This window comes from Nylanderia fulva, unplaced genomic scaffold, assembly GCF_048542155.1.
Source record: "Nylanderia fulva isolate GAGA-0341 unplaced genomic scaffold, ASM4854215v1 Scaffold13, whole genome shotgun sequence".
In the NCBI taxonomy this organism is placed as follows: domain Eukaryota; kingdom Metazoa; phylum Arthropoda; class Insecta; order Hymenoptera; family Formicidae; genus Nylanderia; species Nylanderia fulva.
In genome coordinates, this window is record NW_028189518.1 from 4,962,308 (window position 1) to 4,984,032 (window position 21,725).

At 33.1% G+C, this 21,725-nt stretch overlaps 1 protein-coding gene across 1 annotated transcript in view; it reads left to right on the forward strand.

The window, feature by feature from the left end:
- FoxP (forkhead box transcription factor P) overlaps positions 1 to 21,725 on the forward strand; it is a 272,069-nt gene that overhangs the window by 243,508 nt on the left and 6,836 nt on the right. Inside the window, 13 exon segments of the mRNA XM_085479832.1 lie at positions 150 to 737; positions 1,195 to 1,257; positions 2,689 to 2,938; positions 4,648 to 4,758; positions 4,884 to 5,058; positions 6,522 to 6,708; positions 8,242 to 8,539; positions 9,320 to 9,388; positions 11,033 to 11,109; positions 11,646 to 11,747; positions 14,902 to 15,032; positions 21,037 to 21,112; positions 21,468 to 21,568. Coding sequence (XP_085335958.1) covers positions 150 to 737; positions 1,195 to 1,257; positions 2,689 to 2,938; positions 4,648 to 4,758; positions 4,884 to 5,058; positions 6,522 to 6,708; positions 8,242 to 8,539; positions 9,320 to 9,388; positions 11,033 to 11,109; positions 11,646 to 11,747; positions 14,902 to 15,032; positions 21,037 to 21,112; positions 21,468 to 21,568 — 2,228 coding nt within the window.

A 21,725-nucleotide genomic window follows, 5' to 3' on the forward strand; every position in this document is an offset into this window, starting at 1 on the left:
AAATTTGTCGCTACGTAAATACCAATTCAAATCTCGATGTTGAAAATGTAACTTCTTGGCGAACGTTTTATCAAAAAAGTATGATTCTTCCACGAGGCAGTTCGCAACAGCCTTTGATCGAACTTTCGATCTCCATTTTCGTCTTTCAGGCTACCTCGCTGTTTGCAGCCCTGAAACAGCAGCAACAACAAACGCGCGACAGCGTCTTCTCGTCGCGAGACCGCGACTGTCGCGACAGGGATCGCCTGTCTACGACACGCAATCGTGACTCCGGCAGGGGTAACATTGCGGAGACCGGCGGCAACGGGGCTGCTGATCAGCAGCAGCAGCAGCAGCAGCAGCAGGATCTTAGTATCGGGTACCAAAGCAATGGGAAGCTCAGTCCCGCCGGACACACAGTGACAGCAGCACCCATGACCCAGCAAAAGCAGCCGATCATTACGCAGCAGTCGCAACAGCCCAGCTCGGGGGCGCCAGGACCCCAACCTAGTCCGCATCAGAGTCCGCAAGCTCCACAGAGGAGTTCACCGCCGAATCCTTCCCAGGGTCCGCCACCCGGTGGCCCGCCAGGGGCACCGCCGTCGCAGACTCCCTCGCAGATGATGCTCAGCTCGGCGAGCGGTCTCCATCAGATGCAACAGCTGCTGCAACAACACATACTCAGTCCTACGCAGTTGCAATCCTTTATGCAGCAGCACACATTGTATATGCAACAACAGCAACAACAGCATCATCAGGTCAGAATCTTTTATTATCTTTTATTATTAATACCTTCACGTTATACATACTTTATAAGTATATTTTATTTATGTAATTATGAACATTCAGCAAGATATATATTGTGATTATTTATTTCTTTTTATTATTTTTTGAACTTCAGATAAGGTATCGATGATAAACATCTTGATGAATATATGCTAAATATATTTCCATGTTATATTTTTTATGAAACAATTATTATTTATAATTTTATTTTATTATAATGCGTACTGTGATAATATCTTCAGATTGTAAAACATTGCTGTTAAATGTTGTCGAATGTTATTAGATACATAATAGATCAATCTGTTCTTCAAAAGCTTAAAAATTAACATTTGTCATATAATTTTGGAGTTTACAAAGCTTTTACATTCTATTTTTGCATCTTCCATTTTCATATTTAGATTGCTTTATTCAAATATTGCTTAATTGCAGGATTCATCTTCCGATCATGCATCTAACCAGGAACGTTTTGGCTACTTCTCTTCTTTAAAAAACGTAAGTGAAATTTTTAATTTTTACACGTATTATTTTACAAAGTTATTTATTTGACAGATACAGAGGCATAAATTTTTAGCAAAGTATTTTGATAGTTTTTATACAAATATATATCGACATATTTATATCTAGTTGGAGAACATAATGCATTTTATAGCACAACTGTTATGCCTGTAACTTGATGACAAATTTTAAATTAAATTCCTGATTGAATAAACGAAATGGAAACATAAGATACTTTTGTGAGGAAACTAATCTTAAAAGAGGTTTTGAATTTCGGTGTACGCGCAATTCGTAGCCGACAGAACTGCTGGGAACTTCAATGCTGTAGCGAGAGGGTTGATACTCGGTCTGTGTAAACAAGTAGTCCCTTCTATATCGTTACAATAACAATACACGTCGCACGAACCACTTTTGCTATCTAGCTGCGGTGTTATCTTGGCGCCTACGATCCAATAAGCACTCTGATATTCTTTTTCAAAAATACCTACGCACCCGACAACAAATATTTTTCATATAGCAACGTGTAGTTTATTACAGCAGAAATGATTCTTCGAAGAAGAAGTGTGTCGAACTTCATATCGGATATATATATTTGGCTCAATCATTTTCGAAAGATGAAATAATAAAACCATGACATTAATATTTACACAAATTAATAACAATAAATAAAAGTTTAAATTATAGTTTACAAATTAAAACTTTGCTTGGAAATTTTTTACTATCCTCAGTATCCAAATTTAGAATTACGAAAAAGATGCACGACATAATGACAAACAAATATGAGATATAAAAAGATCATATGTTATTTAACATGAACACGGAAGATGCTTATCAATGAGAACGTGTTTGCACTCATTAATCGTACAGTTTAGTAATATGATAAAGAGCATGTATATACCTCGAAGTTTGTTTTAAAATATCCTCGAGGCGTACACGAGAGACCGAGAAATGAAATAGGCAGAGGGGGTTAGTCTAGAGGATGAGGTAAGCAATTAAGCATCGCCATCAGTCGTTGTGTCTCATTGTTTGTCTTCGAGGTGCCCATCAACTGCCCTCTATCTTTTTGCCCCCTTGGTGCTGCGAATTATCTACGCCCGTGATTTATTCATCATTCCAAGACGCAAGTGCCGCCTTCGCCCTTTTTCTTTTCCTTTTTATTCCGGCCAACTAATTTGACAGGAATGAATTGTTCACTTCCCTGACGTTTAATAATAAACCACCGACGATACTGTTTGATTCATAATTAATTGTTTCGATCGTTTAATTTAAAAAAATATTCTATGAGAAATTTATATAAAATGTAATTAATACTTATAAAATATAAATATATTTATTGCTATTAAATCGGTAATAAAAATATAATTACCGATTTAATAGCAATAAAGAACAAACCTATGTTTAAACAAGGCGACATTTGTTTTATTTCAGCATCAACATCAACTTGCGGAACTCAATAAAAAACAGTTGGAGCAAGCGATGCAACAACTGCAGGAACAGTTGCAACTGAATTTATTTCAGCAGACGCATTTATTGCAAACGGCAGACAAGAAAAAGGCATCGGCACCTCTTCAACAATTAGCGATTCAGCAGCAGCAGCTGATACAGCAATTACAGATAACACAGAGGCAATATCTGTTGCAACAAGGACTAAGTCTTCAAGGCCATAATCCTTCTTCAGGTATTTATACACTGAAATCACAAAATGCTCTATTAAAGATCTAATATAGTATTTAGTATCAAATAGATTTAAATGTTGTTAACAGATATTGATAGCGAATATTGCAAATATATGCGATATATTCATGATTACAATAAAACTGTCTGTAATTATATTAAAAAATTATATTCCTCAGAAAATAAATAATAGAATTTTCGTAATATTATATATGATAATTCAATTATTGTTTTATATTAAATCTTAATCAATAGCTATGTTAAATAAAATTATAAGGCGATAATATATGAAATATTTAGAGCTAAAAAATAAAGTAAAATAATTTATAAATTTATAAAATCCCATCTTACAAATCTTTATGGTGCATAAAATTTTCTATATATGAAATACAAGGAATTACTTATTCTAAAAAATTGATTAAGATTTAAAAAAAAAATTTTTTTTATTAATTGAATATATCCGCACATTACAAAAATATAAACAACTTTGTTAAAGATTATACTTACTGATACAATTGTTTCAATGTCTTGCACATACACTCAGCGTCAGTATGTATGTATGGTATATTTCACAATCAATCATGAGGAAGGCGATGTTTTCTATTAACACATGCTCACGTTCGTAAATGAAGGGATTATGCAAACGCATATTTTTAGCTATCGCGTATCGTTGTCACGCTTTTACATTCTAACACGGATGCATCATACAAACATAGGAGAATTCGCGTAAACATCACAAAGACGATCGGTCACGTGTCACAACAAAACACACGCATGTATTTGCAGCGACGTATAACACGCTACCGTGGGAGTCACGTGTGATCGGCAGCACGTGTGCAAAGACGAAGGTAAGCTCTGATGTTGGAGGCATCTCCTTGGTTTAAACTAAAACGATCCACTTGTTCTATCAAACCCTTTTGAGCCTACATACGCATCTATTCCTTCTCTTTTGTCTTGGTACCTCTCAGTTCTTCCTCTCTTTTGCTTCCACATTCTCACTGTCTCCCTTTCTTGCTTTCCATTTCACCCTGGGCAAAGCTTTTCACGTAGAAGTGTTTCGATTACGTCGGTACTCGCTTCGACGATGTTTTTCTTTCTAACACGTGTATATATACATGTATATACACATAAGTAAAATGTAGGAAGGACCATTTGAAATAGCAGCTGTAATATACGGTTGCTTCGAATTCGATAGTTCACGTGTGAAACAAACTTGCCGACCATCCTTGACTCTGTATCCGTTGGTCCACTTAATTGCTGTATCCCATTTCTGTTTTCTTCATCTCTCGGATATCTAACTATCTACCTCCTTCAGTCTCATTGCTCTTCCACCTCGCATGTCTCGTCCCCTGTTATTCTTATTATATTCCTCATATGCCTCCTCATCTGGCGCGTAGCTTCGTCTTTCGTCCGCACACATGTTTGCTTCACACGTGATTATTTCGAGATACGCGCCGAATATCATTTCATGTTATAAATTTCAATATCTATTATACAGCGTTGTTTAAATCAAGACATAATCTGAGAGAGAATGTTATGTATTATATATATAAAATATATTTATATATATTTCTAAGAAATGGTTTTCTTATTAAACTAATTATAAAAATTTGACGATAAAAATATGTCCGCATAAACTACAATAAAAATCATTTGCCTAATCTCTTTACTCAATCAGTTTTTCAAATAATTATTTTCTTAAATTTTAAGCAGGTTTGCCACCAAGCGATAATCTATCATCATGGCCGATCAAATCAGAGCCGTCGGATACTCCGGAATCCCATCAGAATTCCAACGTGCCGAAGTCCAACTCCGGATTAAACGGTAAAACATATAGTCTCATGCCTCTCTGTTTGTCTCGATCTCGCGCTCGTTTTTCTATTCCAATTTCTCCTTGCTTATATGTTTTACTTTTGTGAATGCGACGTTCGTTTGCCGAACTATCGCAGGCATTCTGAATTCGATAGTTTCAAGCCGGCGATCCGAGGTAAATGGTACAACGCCGATGGATGAGAAGCCGCTGGACGCCTCCTGCAACGATAAAGTTCATCCCCTCTATGGCCATGGAGTTTGCAAGTGGCCAGGCTGTGAAGTAATTTGTGAAGACTATCAAGCATTCCTTAAGTGAGTTTTGCAATCTAATTTGTTTATATGCGTCAATTGTGTTTCCGACATTTAAAAATCACATATCGTCGTGCGATTATTTTGCTCGTACATCTGATGCAAATCTTTACCAGCGCAATATTAACATTTTTTATTAATATTACGAAGAATTAAGTAATTTATCTTTAAGTGATTTAAATCAATCGAAACGAAAACATTTATTATTCGTGTTACATAAAAGTCAGACTTGTCGTCCATGGTACGATATATTTTAGCAGGCGGGAAACTGTTTCCAAGTAAGTAGATAAATGCGCGGAAGAAGCTCAGTGCTTCGAGTATGAAAGGCTGAAGAAATGGGAATAAAGTCAGCAATTAAATTGGAAAAGATGAGGCAAAGGAAGTGTAGAAAAATCGCTCGTGTCAGCGTATCTCATTGACATCAGACGCTTTCGCCCATCGGCTTCGAGCCACAACCGCAAGCTCCGTCTCGCCGGGAGGGATCTTTCGTAATCACGTAGTTCGTCGGCGCAAACTCCCTCAAACAAGCCGTTACTTAAAAAAAAAAACGCTAATTACCTTTGTCTCATTAATATTCACGACATTCGACCGCATCGTTATGCCCCTCAGTCTAATCCCTTTCTGCCCTCCTCCTCCCGCCAATTCGTCCGTTCAAGCTCCCTCGACCTTCCCGCATCTTCGTTCTTAACCGACCAACCCACTCCTCACCATTCTCCTCACCCTCGATACAGCCGTTTCGACGACGAAGAAGGATTACGGAAATTCTTAAATACGGAATCTTGTTGGCGGTGTTGGCACCCCCATCCCTGTTCCTATGACGCGGCGAAGCTTAATTTTCTGTCCTGCCGTCTCCTGGGGCGGTGAAAGAACGGGTCCCCGTGGTTGGAGAACGAAAGCGTTACGTGTCCGGGATTTTTCGTGGCTTTCTTCTGACGGAAGAGTTTATTCGCAGCTCTTGCAAGATAATTGTGTGGCTATATCTTCATTGCTTTTCCGTGATTTCATCGATACGCATAAACTGTTACAAGAATATCATATAATTTTCAATGAGAACCCAAAATTATAAATCGTGTTAAAGATTATAATTTTCAAATCGATACACGAATTTTTATTAAGTACACGGCACGAGATAGGAAATAGATTACGCTAAAATATTATATAACTTAAAATAAAATTTATAGGAAATATAAATGTGTAATGCCACTTCATATGATTAATTTATTTTAATTCAGTTTTATTTCTGGTTTTATCGCGGTCGTGCATGTCTTTTTATCGTGTCATTTGATCTAATTTAACAGAAGGATCGATATATGATCACGATGTTAAATATTATAAACATTTTACTTGCATTATACCTGCTTTGTTAGTTCTTTCTTATAGTATTTATGTAATATTCTGTTATTTAGCAATTAAAAAGTGCAATGTATTGAATACTAAGATATATAATTGATCGTGAAATATTGCAGACACTTAAATACAGAACACACGTTGGATGACCGATCGACAGCGCAAGCTAGGGTCCAGATGCAAGTAGTATCACAGCTAGAAATTCAATTGCAAAAAGAACGAGATCGACTGAACGCTATGATGCATCATCTGCATATGGCGAAACAGATGGCTTCTCCGGAACCACCAAAATCATCCGAATCATCGGTAAGGTTTCTTTACTGCATTATAATTTTATATTCATAATTTAATGCACTTTGCCATTTATAATTATTTATTGCACTAAATGAAAAAATGCATAATGATAATAATTATAATGCAAATTTTTTGCAATCTAATTTTTTACAAAAGAAATTTAAAATGAAAATAATACACATTTTACTTTAAATATTCAATGATCATCTTTAACTTATGATTGCATCTCGAAATTAATCGACAAATTGATGCGATTTCATTTCGAATATTATTATTAATAACAATATAAAACTTAATTTATTAATGTAACAATTTGTAAATACTTGTTATACATTTCTACAGACTTTTTGCACAAAATTTTTATGAATAAATTAATTGTTATTGAAAGCTGTAATAATTTTGTTATTCGTTTTATCGCGAATGAAAAAATCAATTGTGTAATATTATGATATTTGAAACAACAGAAAGTTTCCATTTTAAGCCGCAATTATAATATACTTAAGAGTACGCTTTAGAATGGATATTGAAAGTCGAATCCGGAAAAACCATCCGAGAGCGACGCGTAAACTTTCCCCGCTGTGGCACCACTACAAGATCGTAAAGTCGAATTTTCACGACAGACCAGCTCGTTGGAAGATTTTACGATCTCCTCGCGGCCCGCTAACAACAACGCGAGTTTCAGTTTTAACGCGCCGCCGAGTCGAGTGCTAATTTATACATAAAGTTTGCATTAATAATTCATCGGAGCCGCGGTGATTTTATATCGCCTTAATTAAAACCCCTAACAAGTTGGGCAGTCGGAGAATACCAATATCGCATTAGCCCTCCGCCAGCGACAACGCCCGACGACCGACGGTTTAATTATTTTAACGCGGCTGTGTGAGTGATAGCGCTACGAAGATCGGATTGCGCGTATAGTTCATATACATCGTAAAGTTTGCAGACCATTGTGAAATATAATAAGATATTCGCATTTTTTACATTACATAACGCTTTGGCTGCATTAAATATTATCGTGGAAAAAAAATATTTTAAATATATATTTTTCTTATGATTATATATTATATAAGATCTCGCGTTCAAAGCTTTTTAATAAGACTACTATTTTTTCAAGTTTATGAAAACTATTACCTCTGCAGGAATAACTCTGTTATATACACAAACATATATAATATAATTAAAGATTTTATTTCTTCTCTATTTCTTTCATTTTTGTATATTAAATAAATACGTACTTCTCTCTAGGCCTATAAAAGGAGAAATTATTTTTTGTTATTTCTCATTTATATTATTTTTAATCGATCAATCAAATATATTTTCGATTCTCTTACCTTATCTATTTCTTGATATCTAATTTTTTTAACCTAGTATTATTCTTAATTCAATACATTGAACAAATTATCTGCAACTCGTAACTTATTATAGTACCGAGAAGATACCTATTCGATATCCGTCACACCGATTAAACTCTCATACGCTGTTTATACCTACTTACATTATTGTTGCCCTTTAATTTTGTTTTCTATTTTATAAACTTTGTTTCAGACGGGCTCGAATTTACCAAAGCTGAATTTTTCTACCGCGCTGATGAGTCAACCGCCACCTAACTTCGGGGTCTCTCAGGTGTCTCCGGTGTCCATGTCCGCTCTGGTGTCCGCTGTGAGGTCACCTGGTGGGGGTCAACTACCCCCGTCGGCTGGTGGTGGACCGATACCGCCACTTCCGACCATACCTAATATGGCCGGTTTACCGCCGATGCCCAATATGCCCGGCAGCATGCCGAGCATGGCTGGTCCAATTAGACGGCGAATCAGCGATAAATCAGCTCTTTCTTTAGCAGGAGGTAAGATCGTCTTTCCATCTTTTATTCTTCAATGATGTCATCTAAGAGGTGAGATTATAGAAATAGCGTCTTCGAATAATTCGAATTAATAGAGGAATCAGAATCGCATATTTCGCGTACCAGCATCAATTCTGTTATATCAAAATTAATTTTACAAAAGCTCTTCCGTTTTACCTGTTTCGAAGAAAATGGTTGATTACAAATTAGTATTATTGAAGACAAAATTTATATTTATATTTGCATAAATATATAACTAGTATAGCTCAAATATATAACTTAAATATTAAATATTAATGCATAATGTATAATATACATTCCATGTTGGCCGCTTATTAGTAATAAATCTTTTAGAAGAAAAGTACACGAATTTGGAAATATTGACTTTCTCTAATATTTTATTAATCAAACTTTTAAATTCAGCTATATAATATATATATATATATATATATATATATATAGAAAGAGACAAATATATTATATAACACTATTGTTAGAATTTTCTGTCAGATAAATTTATGTTATTGATTGATATCCCTTTGCGATTTTTTAATATAATGGTTCATATTTCATTTATTCATAGATATACATATATCATGTACCAAAGTCGTGATAATATACTGTAAATAATTTTTAGTTAAAATATTTTTGATATAACCATTTTCCGAACGTATAGCTTTAATTTGAGATGCATACAATAAGACCTTGGAAGTGGATTAATATCGTCTCAAAGAAAGGTGAAACGAAAGAAATGACAATTCAGAAATTGAATACTATTCGTAGGACTGTATGACGAGGGCATTGTAAGGCGCAGAGTATCCGTCGATAGATCTGGATTAGATATTAACGAAGGTAACGATAATACAAGATCATACTCGGAGTGATGCGAGCTTCGAAATACCATGAAAAATTTCTCATTTCTAATCAAACTCTTATTAAATTATTATAAACGTATTTAGCAAACAGAGATGATATGACATTTAAACATACACATAAATGATTAATAAATATTATTAAATCGAAGAAAGCATGAAAAATAAAAAGAATACGAATATATATGGAAAATATTTCTTGTTCGTGATAAACAATAAAAGTTTATGAAAAATGTATAAGATTTTCTCAATCTATAATAAAGTTAATTGCATAAATTATTTACTTTTGGCATTTCGAGGTTCGTCGCAGATTTATTCTCACTCCGACGAAATAAGAAAAATAATACCGATCCTGTAGCAAGTGCTCTTTACGGTCCTCTCTTGGTCTCGTGCCTCTTCCTGTCGTAAATTGTACCACACGCACAGATTACTTATGGTAGCGACTGTGTCACGTGATGCGACATTATTCGACACCTTGTTGGCGGTGTAGGACGAGCATAGGGTGTAGAGAGAGATACAAGGAATTTTATATGCGATGAGAAAAATAATATAAGATGAAAAAAAATTCTTACATCCGCCAGCTCGAACCTCTTTCTTATCGATGCTTTTGTTGTTTCCTTATTTCTTGTGCTGCCTGCCCTCCCCACCGTGTAGGGCTGCCCTACATGCTGGAGCGTGCTGGCCTTGACGTCCAACAAGGTACTGTCAACCTACTTTCCACGCTCCCTTTTGTGGCTTAAAGATTTTCTTGTGAAAGGATGTGTGCACCCTGCATGAGATCTCACCTCCCTCCTTATCTTCATCTTCACACATCTTTGTAGCACCGCATTTATCATTTGTAATTTTGCTGATAATTCCTAAGATAATTGAGATTACGAATATTCCAAAATCCCATGGAAATACTTGGGACTGGATAAATTGATTAATCATAGTTTATCATTTTCTAAGTCTATCATTTGCTTTTTCTTTCACGCGAAAAAGAGACAATCCATGTTTAAGCCATGTCAATTCATTGCAAATATATGCACACAAATTTTATTATTAATACAACCTTAATAGGAAAATAGAAATTATTTATAATATATACTCAATTAACAATTGTTGCATATTAAAAATTATGAAAACTTTAATTTGGATTGGATTGTCTCTTTCCGACATCAAGTACAATTTTTTTCTTGCAAAAGCATGCATTTATAGATTTTTTTTCACAATTCTAAAAATCATATTATTATTTTAAAAATATCTTATTTCTGTTCTTTCTATTACCATCAGCATTCTTTACGTACAATTTTTAATTGATTTGATTTATTATTTGTATTTTATATTTTCTTTAAAAATTCGTTGCTAAAAAGGTTTAAAATTGTAATCAGAAAAATAATTTAATGCAAAACATACATGATATATACAGTTCATTCAGCATTTAAAGGCAAGATTTTTATCATATGGTAATTTCATATGACCAGCACAATGTTTGCTTGTTTGTTGTGATTTCATTGTTTCAACCTTTTTGCGCAAAAAATAATTACGATATAATTACTTTTGATCAATGATAAGAATATTAGTTCTCTCCTACCAGAATTTTTAATAATATAAGGTAAATGAAATTTATTGCGTCCGGTTTCAGAAATTCAGCGAAATAGGGAATTCTACAAGAATGCAGACGTCAGACCACCGTTCACGTATGCATCCTTAATTCGGCAGGTGAGTGGCTAATAAAATTATCAAAGGATCCTGCAGATATCACATTTTCCCATCGCGTTGTATTAACATTACTGGAATTATATGCTGGATTTCCTCTCACAACATGAAATAAATGCATCGTATTATTATCATTACTTTAGTAACTTCTTAAATATATTAAGAATTAATTTCCATTTTTTTATTATAAGCGTTACATTAAATATTATTATAATTTATAATAATCTTTTATGCTAAAAATTATACTTCTTAATTATATCATTATTTCTTAATTATCTAAATGCGATAAAATTTGTATTCTATTATTTATTAATTCGAGTTATTATATTTTATTAGAGAATTAGAATATTTTTTCGAATTATTATGTAACATCACTATGCAGAAGCGAAAGAAAATTTTATGGAAGAAAGAAAAGCAATATTGCTTACACAAGAAATTCTTATTTTTAATTTTATTTTTTTAATTCCTTGATTGTGAAATTTGTCTTAGAAGTAAATCAAAGAAGTTGATATAATTCTAATGTTGCTCTTTTCATATAGTCTATCATTGAATCTCCCGAGAAGCAACTGACGCTCAACGAAATTTACAACTGGTTCCAAAATACATTCTGCTACTTCCGGCGCAACGCAGCAACGTGGAAGGTATATCTTATAATTTTAAATAATAATTTAATTACAATCGTCATAAAATGAAAGAAAATGAAAGGAAAATTAACTTTTAATTTAATAATCAAGAGATTCAAATTCATCATGATTTTAATTTTACGCATTATAGTTATTTATAATTATTTATTTATACAAGATGCAAAATATCTCGGTAAAGAATTAATTTTCTTATAGCAGTTTTAATATTTTCCATTAAAAGAAAATCACGGCTATCTTTAATAGCGACAAAATGGAAATAATTCTTCTTTAACTGGATGCATTTAATGTGAATCTTCTTGTGCAAAGGGAGTCGCAAGATTAAAATGATTTGCATTTACGATCAGGTTAAGTTGAATGCGCTTAACTAGAAAGGGTATGAAAATCTCGTATAATTATATATATGTATTGATTTGAATTAACAGGCTAAGTGACGTGCCGGGCAGAGCAGCTGGTAATAGATAATAGTTGTGTTACTTTCTTAAATAGGAAGAAGAACTGGTAACATGTGAAATATGACATATTACGAATCATTTATGAGCCATCTATCATTATATTCTTCTCTATTTTTTTTCGTTCACAGATCACTCGATACCATCGCATATCAGAATAACAGTAATGCACCTAAATTAAAAGTCGGCTAAAAATTTAAATTATAATAGTGTAAATAGAATTTATTATCAAAAAGTTTTTATAGATAATTATTGCAATAATAATATATATTTTTATAAACGTATATATTAATTTATTTCATTTTTAAAAGTAAATTTTGCTGTTAATGCAACCTGGAAAAAATGCATTTTGAAAATAATTATAATGATAACGAATAATGATCATTTAATCCTAAACGAATTGACAAAAATAAAATTACCAACTATAAACGACCAATAATTAAAATTCCATATCACAGTTTGTACATAACATTTCAAAAAACAATGGAATATAATGTGCCGATGGTTCGTGATTGATTTTTAAGCCGACGTGACAATCCGCTTGTTGGCAAGAATGTTTGCGCGAGTGCGTTTTTCTTTGCGTGTGTGCGAGTGCGCGTGAAAGTAATTGACGTTTGCCATGACGCTTCGCCTCGCATGGTTATGTGTACATGAAGACATAAAGACGCATAAAAACAGGTTTACCAGGCGGCGAGCAGAGCAGAATCTGCAGCGAGATTTACACGCTGATGACGATGTCTTGGCGGCTATACGTCAGCGAGTGCAGCCCCGTTGAATTTTATTCGGCCCTGCGGCATGAATAATTGTTGTCGTTGCCCCTAGATTTAGATGATTAGCTGTGCATTAACGATATATAAAGGAATGCCACAAATCGTATCTCTTTCGATTAATCATTTTGGTTCGTTATATCCTCTTGCGGGCTTCGACGTCGCGATCTTATTGCCAATTTCCTTCTGTACTAACAGTGCTCATCATCATCATTGCCATCATCATCACCATCGTCGTCATTGTTATTATTGTCAACAGATATCGCGTTATAGTTATTATTGATTATCAGTTGATTAGACTTTCTGTATTTATTGTATTATTATTTTATATATATGTCACACGCATTGCGGATTTCCGTTCTCGTTAGCTGCCACCTAAAAAAATACTTGCCCCCGAGTTTTCTGAAATAATAAAACTAGTAATGCTTTTGAATAATAGCATTTATAGATAGATAAAACGCAATAGTATTACACAATACTATTACTTATGTAGTGATATGCAGTGCTTATTTTATACTTATCGTTTATACATTAATTTGTATTAATTTGTATTATATTTTTATTTGCTTAGCGCTTCTATTTTATATACGTCCTGCGAAAGAATTTTTCTTAGAATGTCGCGAATATTTATTAAGTTGCACAATATTATTTTTGGAAAGAGCTAATGCTATTCCGGAGAAAAGTAAGACCGATATAGCAGCATTTCTTGCCATACAAATCTAAACTTAAGGTGGCAGCTTTGCTTACATTCTCAAGGGTTGCTGAGTGACCATTGCATCCATCTTTGAAAATAAAATGAGAAACCTATATTATATTAAAAATTTTTATATTACAAAAATTAAAAATTGAAATATTATCTTTGAACAATGAAAACATCTTATGAGCAAAATAGAAACGTATATTTTTAAAAAAGTATTTTTTGTCTAATAAATATTATTTGTTAAATATATAAAGATATTTATATAGTTTATTTATACAAAATTGTCTGTTTATAAATATATCCTGGACGTATTTCTGACACTCTCAAAGATGGTTGTTATGAGCTCTTAAGAACAGCGTTGTTGAATAGATTATTTTAAATTTCACTCAACTCAATTATTATCTAAAATTTTAATCGCAATTAAAAATAAGATAATATAAAATGTAGAATATATAATAGATCAAAATATATATTATAAAACTGCAAAGCTAAAATCTATCGGATAAAAATAAAATTTCTTATTATATTTTACACAATATTCCTTTGGATAAATAAATTTTACTAGTTCCTTGTTAACAAATGCTATTATATCTTTTATATTGATATTTTACAAGTAACGCAAAAATTTTATTCATCATTAAAATTATCAATTTGCAATATTATAAAAGCATTTATTTCGCCATATAAAAAAAGTTTCTGAAAAAAAGAAAAATATATTATATAATACAAATTCATATAAATATATGTATATATGGAGCAAAAGTATATAACAGTTAATATGTTTATGCACGGATATTAATTTAAGATACTAATAGAAAATATGATAAGACATATTTTGATGAAAAATCCATCACATATCACATACTCCCATAAAGTATTTCATGTTTGAGCACTCGACGAGATCGTTCGCAACGCTGCTCGTTGGCACCTTGACAAATCATACGACATATGCACAATATCGCACGTTCTCACTTAGCGACTCTACTTCGCGTCTCGGTCTCACGATCATCATCCATCCTTGCCTCATCAGCGTGGCCGGTCATCGTCATCCGAGATGTCGAGGACTCTCCATCGCCTGCGTAACACAAAGCCATCATACATGCATACGCGCTCCATGATCCAACAGCCGTGATCCTTATATCTCCTCTTTCCTCCGCCGACTACCGGGGCCGTGATTGAGTTGGCTTCGTTCGTTTTTTGCGTTGCTTATTTAGTCTGTGTATTATTTTGTATAGAACGCAGTGCGACACAACCTGTCTCTCCACAAATGTTTCATGCGAGTCGAAAACGTGAAAGGGGCCGTATGGACGGTGGACGAAGTGGAGTTTTACAAGAGACGGCCACAGCGCGCTTGCAGCACGACCGGGTACGTTGCCCATCCCCATGCTCCATCGATCAGAAAAAAATATAATTACAACCGCGCTTTTTACTCTCTTTATTCTCTCTCTTTTACTATATCTCTCTGTCTTTTACACCAATATTTCTTATCACCTTCGGAGAGACCGACGGACTGAAACCTCCACCCTTTTTCCTTCCCTTGAGATGTCGGAGCAATAGTTTCTTTCAGATCACAAACTTCCTTACGATTTCACTATCTCCCTTTTATATGTCTATATTTCTTTCTCTTTCTCTCTTTCTGCCTTTTTATATATACTTATATATATACATATATATATTCACTTATTCGCTTTTACTCTTCTTATATTTATAGTCGTATCGTCATTCCCCCGCCCCTTATACTGCCCCCCCCCCCATTTTTCTACAATTTTATATCATATTTATATAACTTTTTACATACTTTTTACATATTTTTATATCAATATTTATATACACATGTTTATATATACATTAAGAATATTTAATATTCTATCTTATATACATATAGCTCTTTTTATATATTTATATATGTATTTTTAATATTATATCTGTTTTATATATTATATATATATTTCCATATGCGATTTAAAGGCAAACGCACATTTCAGTGCGTTTATGGCCTTCATATGTATGTATACGCACATACACGCACGCTCTCCTGTGCATTTCTCTCTCTCTTTCTCTTTTTTAATCATAAGATATATTTAATCGCCTTCTCACGATATTCTACGTCGTGTGTTCCCTGTTTTACATTTCTCTTCATAGTATATACTGTACCTGTTTGTACTTGATACGTGCGCATTCATACGTATTGATCTGTGTGTGTATAAACCTTTTTATACACCTAAACGCCATAACAATCTTTAGTATACATCGCTTATGTCGTCTGTCTGTTTGCTGCTAATAAATTCAGTTTCTCGAGGTATCTTGTTTCAATAAATAGCTATCAGTCACTGCAAAATTATTTTTAGACCGAAACGTCACAGTTTATATTATGACATTAATATGCTTATCACATCTCGGAATTTTGTTTCAATCGATTAATGATAGATGGAAAATATATTTATATTTATATAAATAAATCTCTATCTAACGTTTACACACATTTCGATTAATACTCGAGAAACTATCACTGTGTTTGAACCCGCGTGTGTGTGAACTTCTTACTTGCCCGTCGTCATGTGATGGTATAGTCGGCAGTCTGATGGGTGCGTGGATGTGCGTGAGAGTGCGTCGCCGATGAAAGAGCTGCAACAGATGAAAGGGGGAAAAAAGAAAAAAAGATAGGAAGAGAGTTGAAAAATGCTAATCTCGTTCTTGAAGAACGGGGCAATCAGTAGTACGTCGTATGTGCTTTCATAACGAGCATGTGAGCTTTGCAGCGACTAACCCGATCGAGAACGGCAGGGCCAAGTCTATCTGGCCCAAGTCTAGTCTCGAAAGCCCGGAAGCCCGGAAGCAGAATTGCCCGGAACAGAGTGAGAACCGCAGTGTTGCACTTTGTCAGGTAGTGAGAGAATAAGCCGCCTTACTACATATTTATTACTACGTCTCTGTTTTATTTTCTTTGATTTATCCATCCCTTCTTTGCGAATCTGTGCTGCTGTTTGTTCTTTCTAAAAGTCGACGTTTCGAGATCATTCATGATGTGTCCCCGGCAACATGATAGAGCGATGGAGTTGTCGGTGCGAAAGACGCGCCGGGGTTAATTGGTGCATCCAGAGTCCGTCTGAGCATGACGGCAAGCGATAACTGGGGCACGCGCATATGTGAGGCTCCTCTCTGTTACGAAGAGTAGTGAATGGCGATGGGGGCCGAGCGCAAATTAAGAAAAAAAAAAAAAGAAAAGCGAAAATGTACGCGCAATCAACTGCAAAAAACCAGAAACCTTGTCTTTTTTACTCTCTTTTTCTCTATTTCTTGGTGGTCTTGTCTGTGTATACAGAACGCGATCCGCACCAATCTATCATTGCACAAGTGTTTTGTGCGCTATGAGGACGACTTCGGGTCATTCTGGATGGTGGACGACGCCGAGTTCGTAAAGCGGCGGCATCTGTCCCGCGGCCGCCCCAGGAAATATGACCCAACCCCATCACCCACTCCACCCCACCTCTCCGCACAGTAAGCACTACCACTTTTTAGAATTCTGCTGGCTGGCTGGCGCGACGTTGACCTTACCGCGGTACTTTTTTATGAACGCGGCGACCGGGACGTTTTCGCTTGGTCGTTGTCTACAAATTGAACCGCTAAATGGGCTTTCCTACCTGCTGCCTTTAAAAGTCTTGTGCACACTTACTAGAAAATTGTGCATGATTGCAGCTGTTATGATGTTTTATGTTTATATCTTGAAGCATAAAACAATCACAAAAAATTGTAAAAAAATTCTTAAAAAATCTTTGAAATAGTAAATCTATTCCATCGCATCATCCTTGCTATATAAACTAAATAAAAAAGTTTCAACGTGTTATATAATGAAATAGAGACTAGAATATACAAACAATATTTTTTAAAAAATTTACATTTTATAAAATGTTTTGTTATAATACATATATATAATTTGCTTAATATTATATATATTTTATAATTTATAAAAATAGATACGTTTTAATTTAATTTAATATTCATATTTTTTCTTCAACCTTTCTAATAACTTAAATTGTAGTATTCTAATTATAAATGCTTCATGCATCAGAACAATTTCTTAAATGAGATCTTCACTCTAAATTATCTATTATGATGCTAACAGCTGCAATTATAGATGTGATAATTAAATATATATTTTTTGGATCAGTTAGATTGTATAAAAATCATTTGCTATAAAATATCAATGTCTCTTTCATCTTTGTAATAAAATTTTTTTTTTATTTTTGAATTATATTATAAATTATATTGGAAATAGTATTGATATTAAAAATAATATTGATAAATACTTAATTATATTAGGCATTAAGGCAGCAGGAAGTAGCTCTATGCAGTTTATCCAATCCCTCTGGAAATGATTTCCGCATTATGCCTGCCTCAAGCGCCTTTAAAGACCGATTCCTTAAAAAATTGGACTAGTTTCATACCATTATTACCTTGCCCGTTTATTTGTTAAAAGTGTGCAATGTTAACTTGATTTTCGATTACACACACGAACACATATTTCTTAATAATATAAGCAGTTGTTTAAATGCAAAAAAATATAAGGTAAAATTGTATATATAACTTATATTTTCTTTTTTTAGGTTTTTAATTTTTTTTTTTAAATTTATCTAGTTTATTTATTTAATTATAATTATTACTATATATATACTATACATATTATATGTGCTGATACATGAAAATCAAATTTTCTGTGAAATTGAGATTTGTAAGATTAACTAAAGCTAAAAAGTTTGCTATATGTTTAAGCATTAATATATATGTGTGTACATGGTGTGATCTAAAATTTATATATATATATATATATATATATATATATATAAAATTATAGTTAACTTTAAATAAAAAGTATCTAAATTTTTTTTGTCTCGAATTATTCGAGAATTATTAAACTCAACAGTTTTTTGCAGATTGACATTTAGCGGTATAGAGATTATAGACAGAAAAACTTTGTAAGTTTTATAGAGTTGAGTTTGAGAACGGATAAAAAGATTTTATTTATATAGCTAATTGTAAGTTAAAGTTGAAAATTTAGAAGCAGAAAAAAGATATTCGGCCAAACATTTGTGCTAACGAAAAATCAATTTTAATTTGATCAAATATATTATAATAAAAAAAAATATTTTACTCTATTTCCTATAAAAATCTTGTGCACTTTTGCAAATGACGGTCACGGTTTATAGGATATTCCCGTATACATGATTAGTATTGTAGCTTAAAAATTCTTGCACTTCGTGATAGCTTGAATCCTGCACGGTCCTGTAGAACACCAGCATCAGGACGATTGGTCAGAGATGCGGGATCTCTAATGTACTAATTAGCCTTGCATGAATTACCATGGATCCTTGACATTCATTTCCCGATGAAGCCCTCTAAAACTGTCCCGCCTAGTTTGAAAACACTGCTTATAAACGTATGATGCTTAATGTGATGCTGTTTGTAATCTCTCGTGTGAAAGTGGTGTGTGTTTGTGCGGGCAAGCGTTCTTTTGTGTTGAAGTTTTGCTCTTCCGTTTCCGTCTTTGTTCCGTCCTCTCATAATAGCAGAGAATTACTTTTCTCTTCTTTTGCCTAGAATTGCCATGACGTTAATAGACGTTTGTAGTCTCTTATGTTCTTCATTCTTCTTATTTTTGATCGATTTCCACAGAGTGTCGTAATAGCATCCCCTGGCAAAGTTTTGTTTCTTCAATTTTTATCGATGCGAGTTTCTTTGCAAATCGATGCAATTCTCAACTAATAAATGTCTTAGAATTATATGCTAACGTTTGTTAGATGCACGCCTAAAAATTTTTCAATTTTAGCATATAATTTGTTATAACTATCTTAAGAGGCGTCTTTCATATAATGGTTAATTGTAATTACATTTAAAAATAGATATATGTGAGTAAGATTTTTTTGGACAAAAGCAAATTATAATAATAATTAAAGTTAGAAACTCAAAAAAGTTCTCTATCAAACAAAATATTCTTATGTTATGTATAAAATGTTTCAATAATTGATTATTAATTATTAAAAAATAAAACAAATAAAGTTGAGATTTGCAGTATAGATTTTAAGCATCTTACATTATCTTGCTTCCGCAATGAGCGAATGGTTCTTGATCTGAGTGACTATGTGTCAGAGCTATTTGCGCATGTGTAAATTGTGTATACTGTGCGTTATACAACTATATTCCTCGAGTGGAATTCTTCAATCTTCATCGAGCGACTCGTCTTGTATCACAGGTATTATATGGGACTCAATATATAATCTCAGTAATATTTAATAATTATAATTCTTTAAATATATTTATTGTTCAACTTTAATACTTTTTAAAATTTTATCTATTCTTATTCAAAAAATCTCTTAACTTCTCTCTCTTTCTCTCTCTCTCTCTTTCTCTCTCTTTCTCTCTCTCTCTCTCTCTCTTTCTATTCAAAACTCTTCCTTCTTCTATCTCTATTTTTACAATCTCTTTTCTATCTATTTAGCGCTTCATATAACTTGATAAACGGTCACAGGAAAATTTTTTTCTTATCTTTTTCTTCGCATGCATTTTTCTCTCGGAACAAGATCTCTGACGATGTATATTAAAACTGGATACATTTGTCCGGTTATTTGATGGTATTTCTTATAAAGAATACTATGAAAAAAGTGTTCTTTTTACCAAATGTCAAAAGAAAAACCATTGGTCAATGGTCATTTAATTAAATCAAGTATGTATTACACGATTTTACAAAATAACACAAGTGAAAGGTAAGCACAGGTAACCTAGTGACCGTTTATAAGTATATTTGTTTCGAAACTGATGTAATGTTATATTAAAAATAAAAGAAGAAAAGAAATCGACACAAATTGATATAATGTCATTTATAAAGTTTCGAAACGGGAGCGCTTTTTTATACACTTTTCGCAATTTTTATCTAATCTCACTCAATCACCAATGAACCGATACTGGAGGGCAAACTGTAAGAGGCACTGTGTAAATAGGTAAGAGTTTTTTGAACTCTTTTTTCGCTCTTTTTTAATATCTCTTTTTGATATATATTTATATGTATACATTTTTCATATTTATATAATTCTCTTTGTCTCTCTTCTCTTCTACTTTACATCTTCTCTATTTCTCTATCTCTTTCTCTATCTCTCTATCTTTCTCCTTTTGTCTTTATACGTCTACATATCTACGACTTCAATACATGCACAAACACATGGTCACAATATACAGCCTACTTTAATTCCCCTCTCTTTCTCGAATCCGTTTTAACATTGACACAAATTTAAAAAAAAACACATACGCGTTTTGTTTCAGGAAATACGCATGGCTGAATTTCGAATATTATTAACATATTTTTCTCTGTCAATATCTAGGGGCGTTCCATCGAAGAGTCCAACTCTAACGCACAGTCCTACTATGTACGGTGATGCGCTTAATGCCAACCTGCAGGTAACTATTAATAATTAATTTAGCGTAAAAAATTTCTTTCATAAATAACTTTTACGTCTACCTTGTTAATGTCGTGATTAGGTAAATAATATTGAATAAAAAATATTTAATATTAAATGAATTACCCTTTTCTGAAGATTAGAGATTTTACGAATTTTCGCATACTCTCATGTTTTTGAATAAAATTTTAGTAAGCTATATTAATTAGAAATTTATTGCTGTAATACTTGATAAGATAATAAATGTATTAAAAATTGATAAAAAATATTACTAATATCTAAGTGATTAGATATTAGTAGATTTTGGTGTTAAATCGGTAATAACTAACCATCTAATGCAATTTGAGTATTTTCAGGCGCTCGGGGAGTCTAATATGGGATTTTTAAACAATCCGATGTGCACGTCGACAGCGACAAGTCCCGATAAGGAACATGTGTTACCTCATAATGATTTAATGTAAGTGATTTATACAAATGCATAACTCGTTCATTTCTTTGAATGTTTTATCAAATATATTTTATCTATATAGATACATTTTATTAAATTTACAAAGAGTTGTTAGAATCCTCGTAATGATTCTTTCGCGTTACAAAATACTCGTATTTCCGTATCT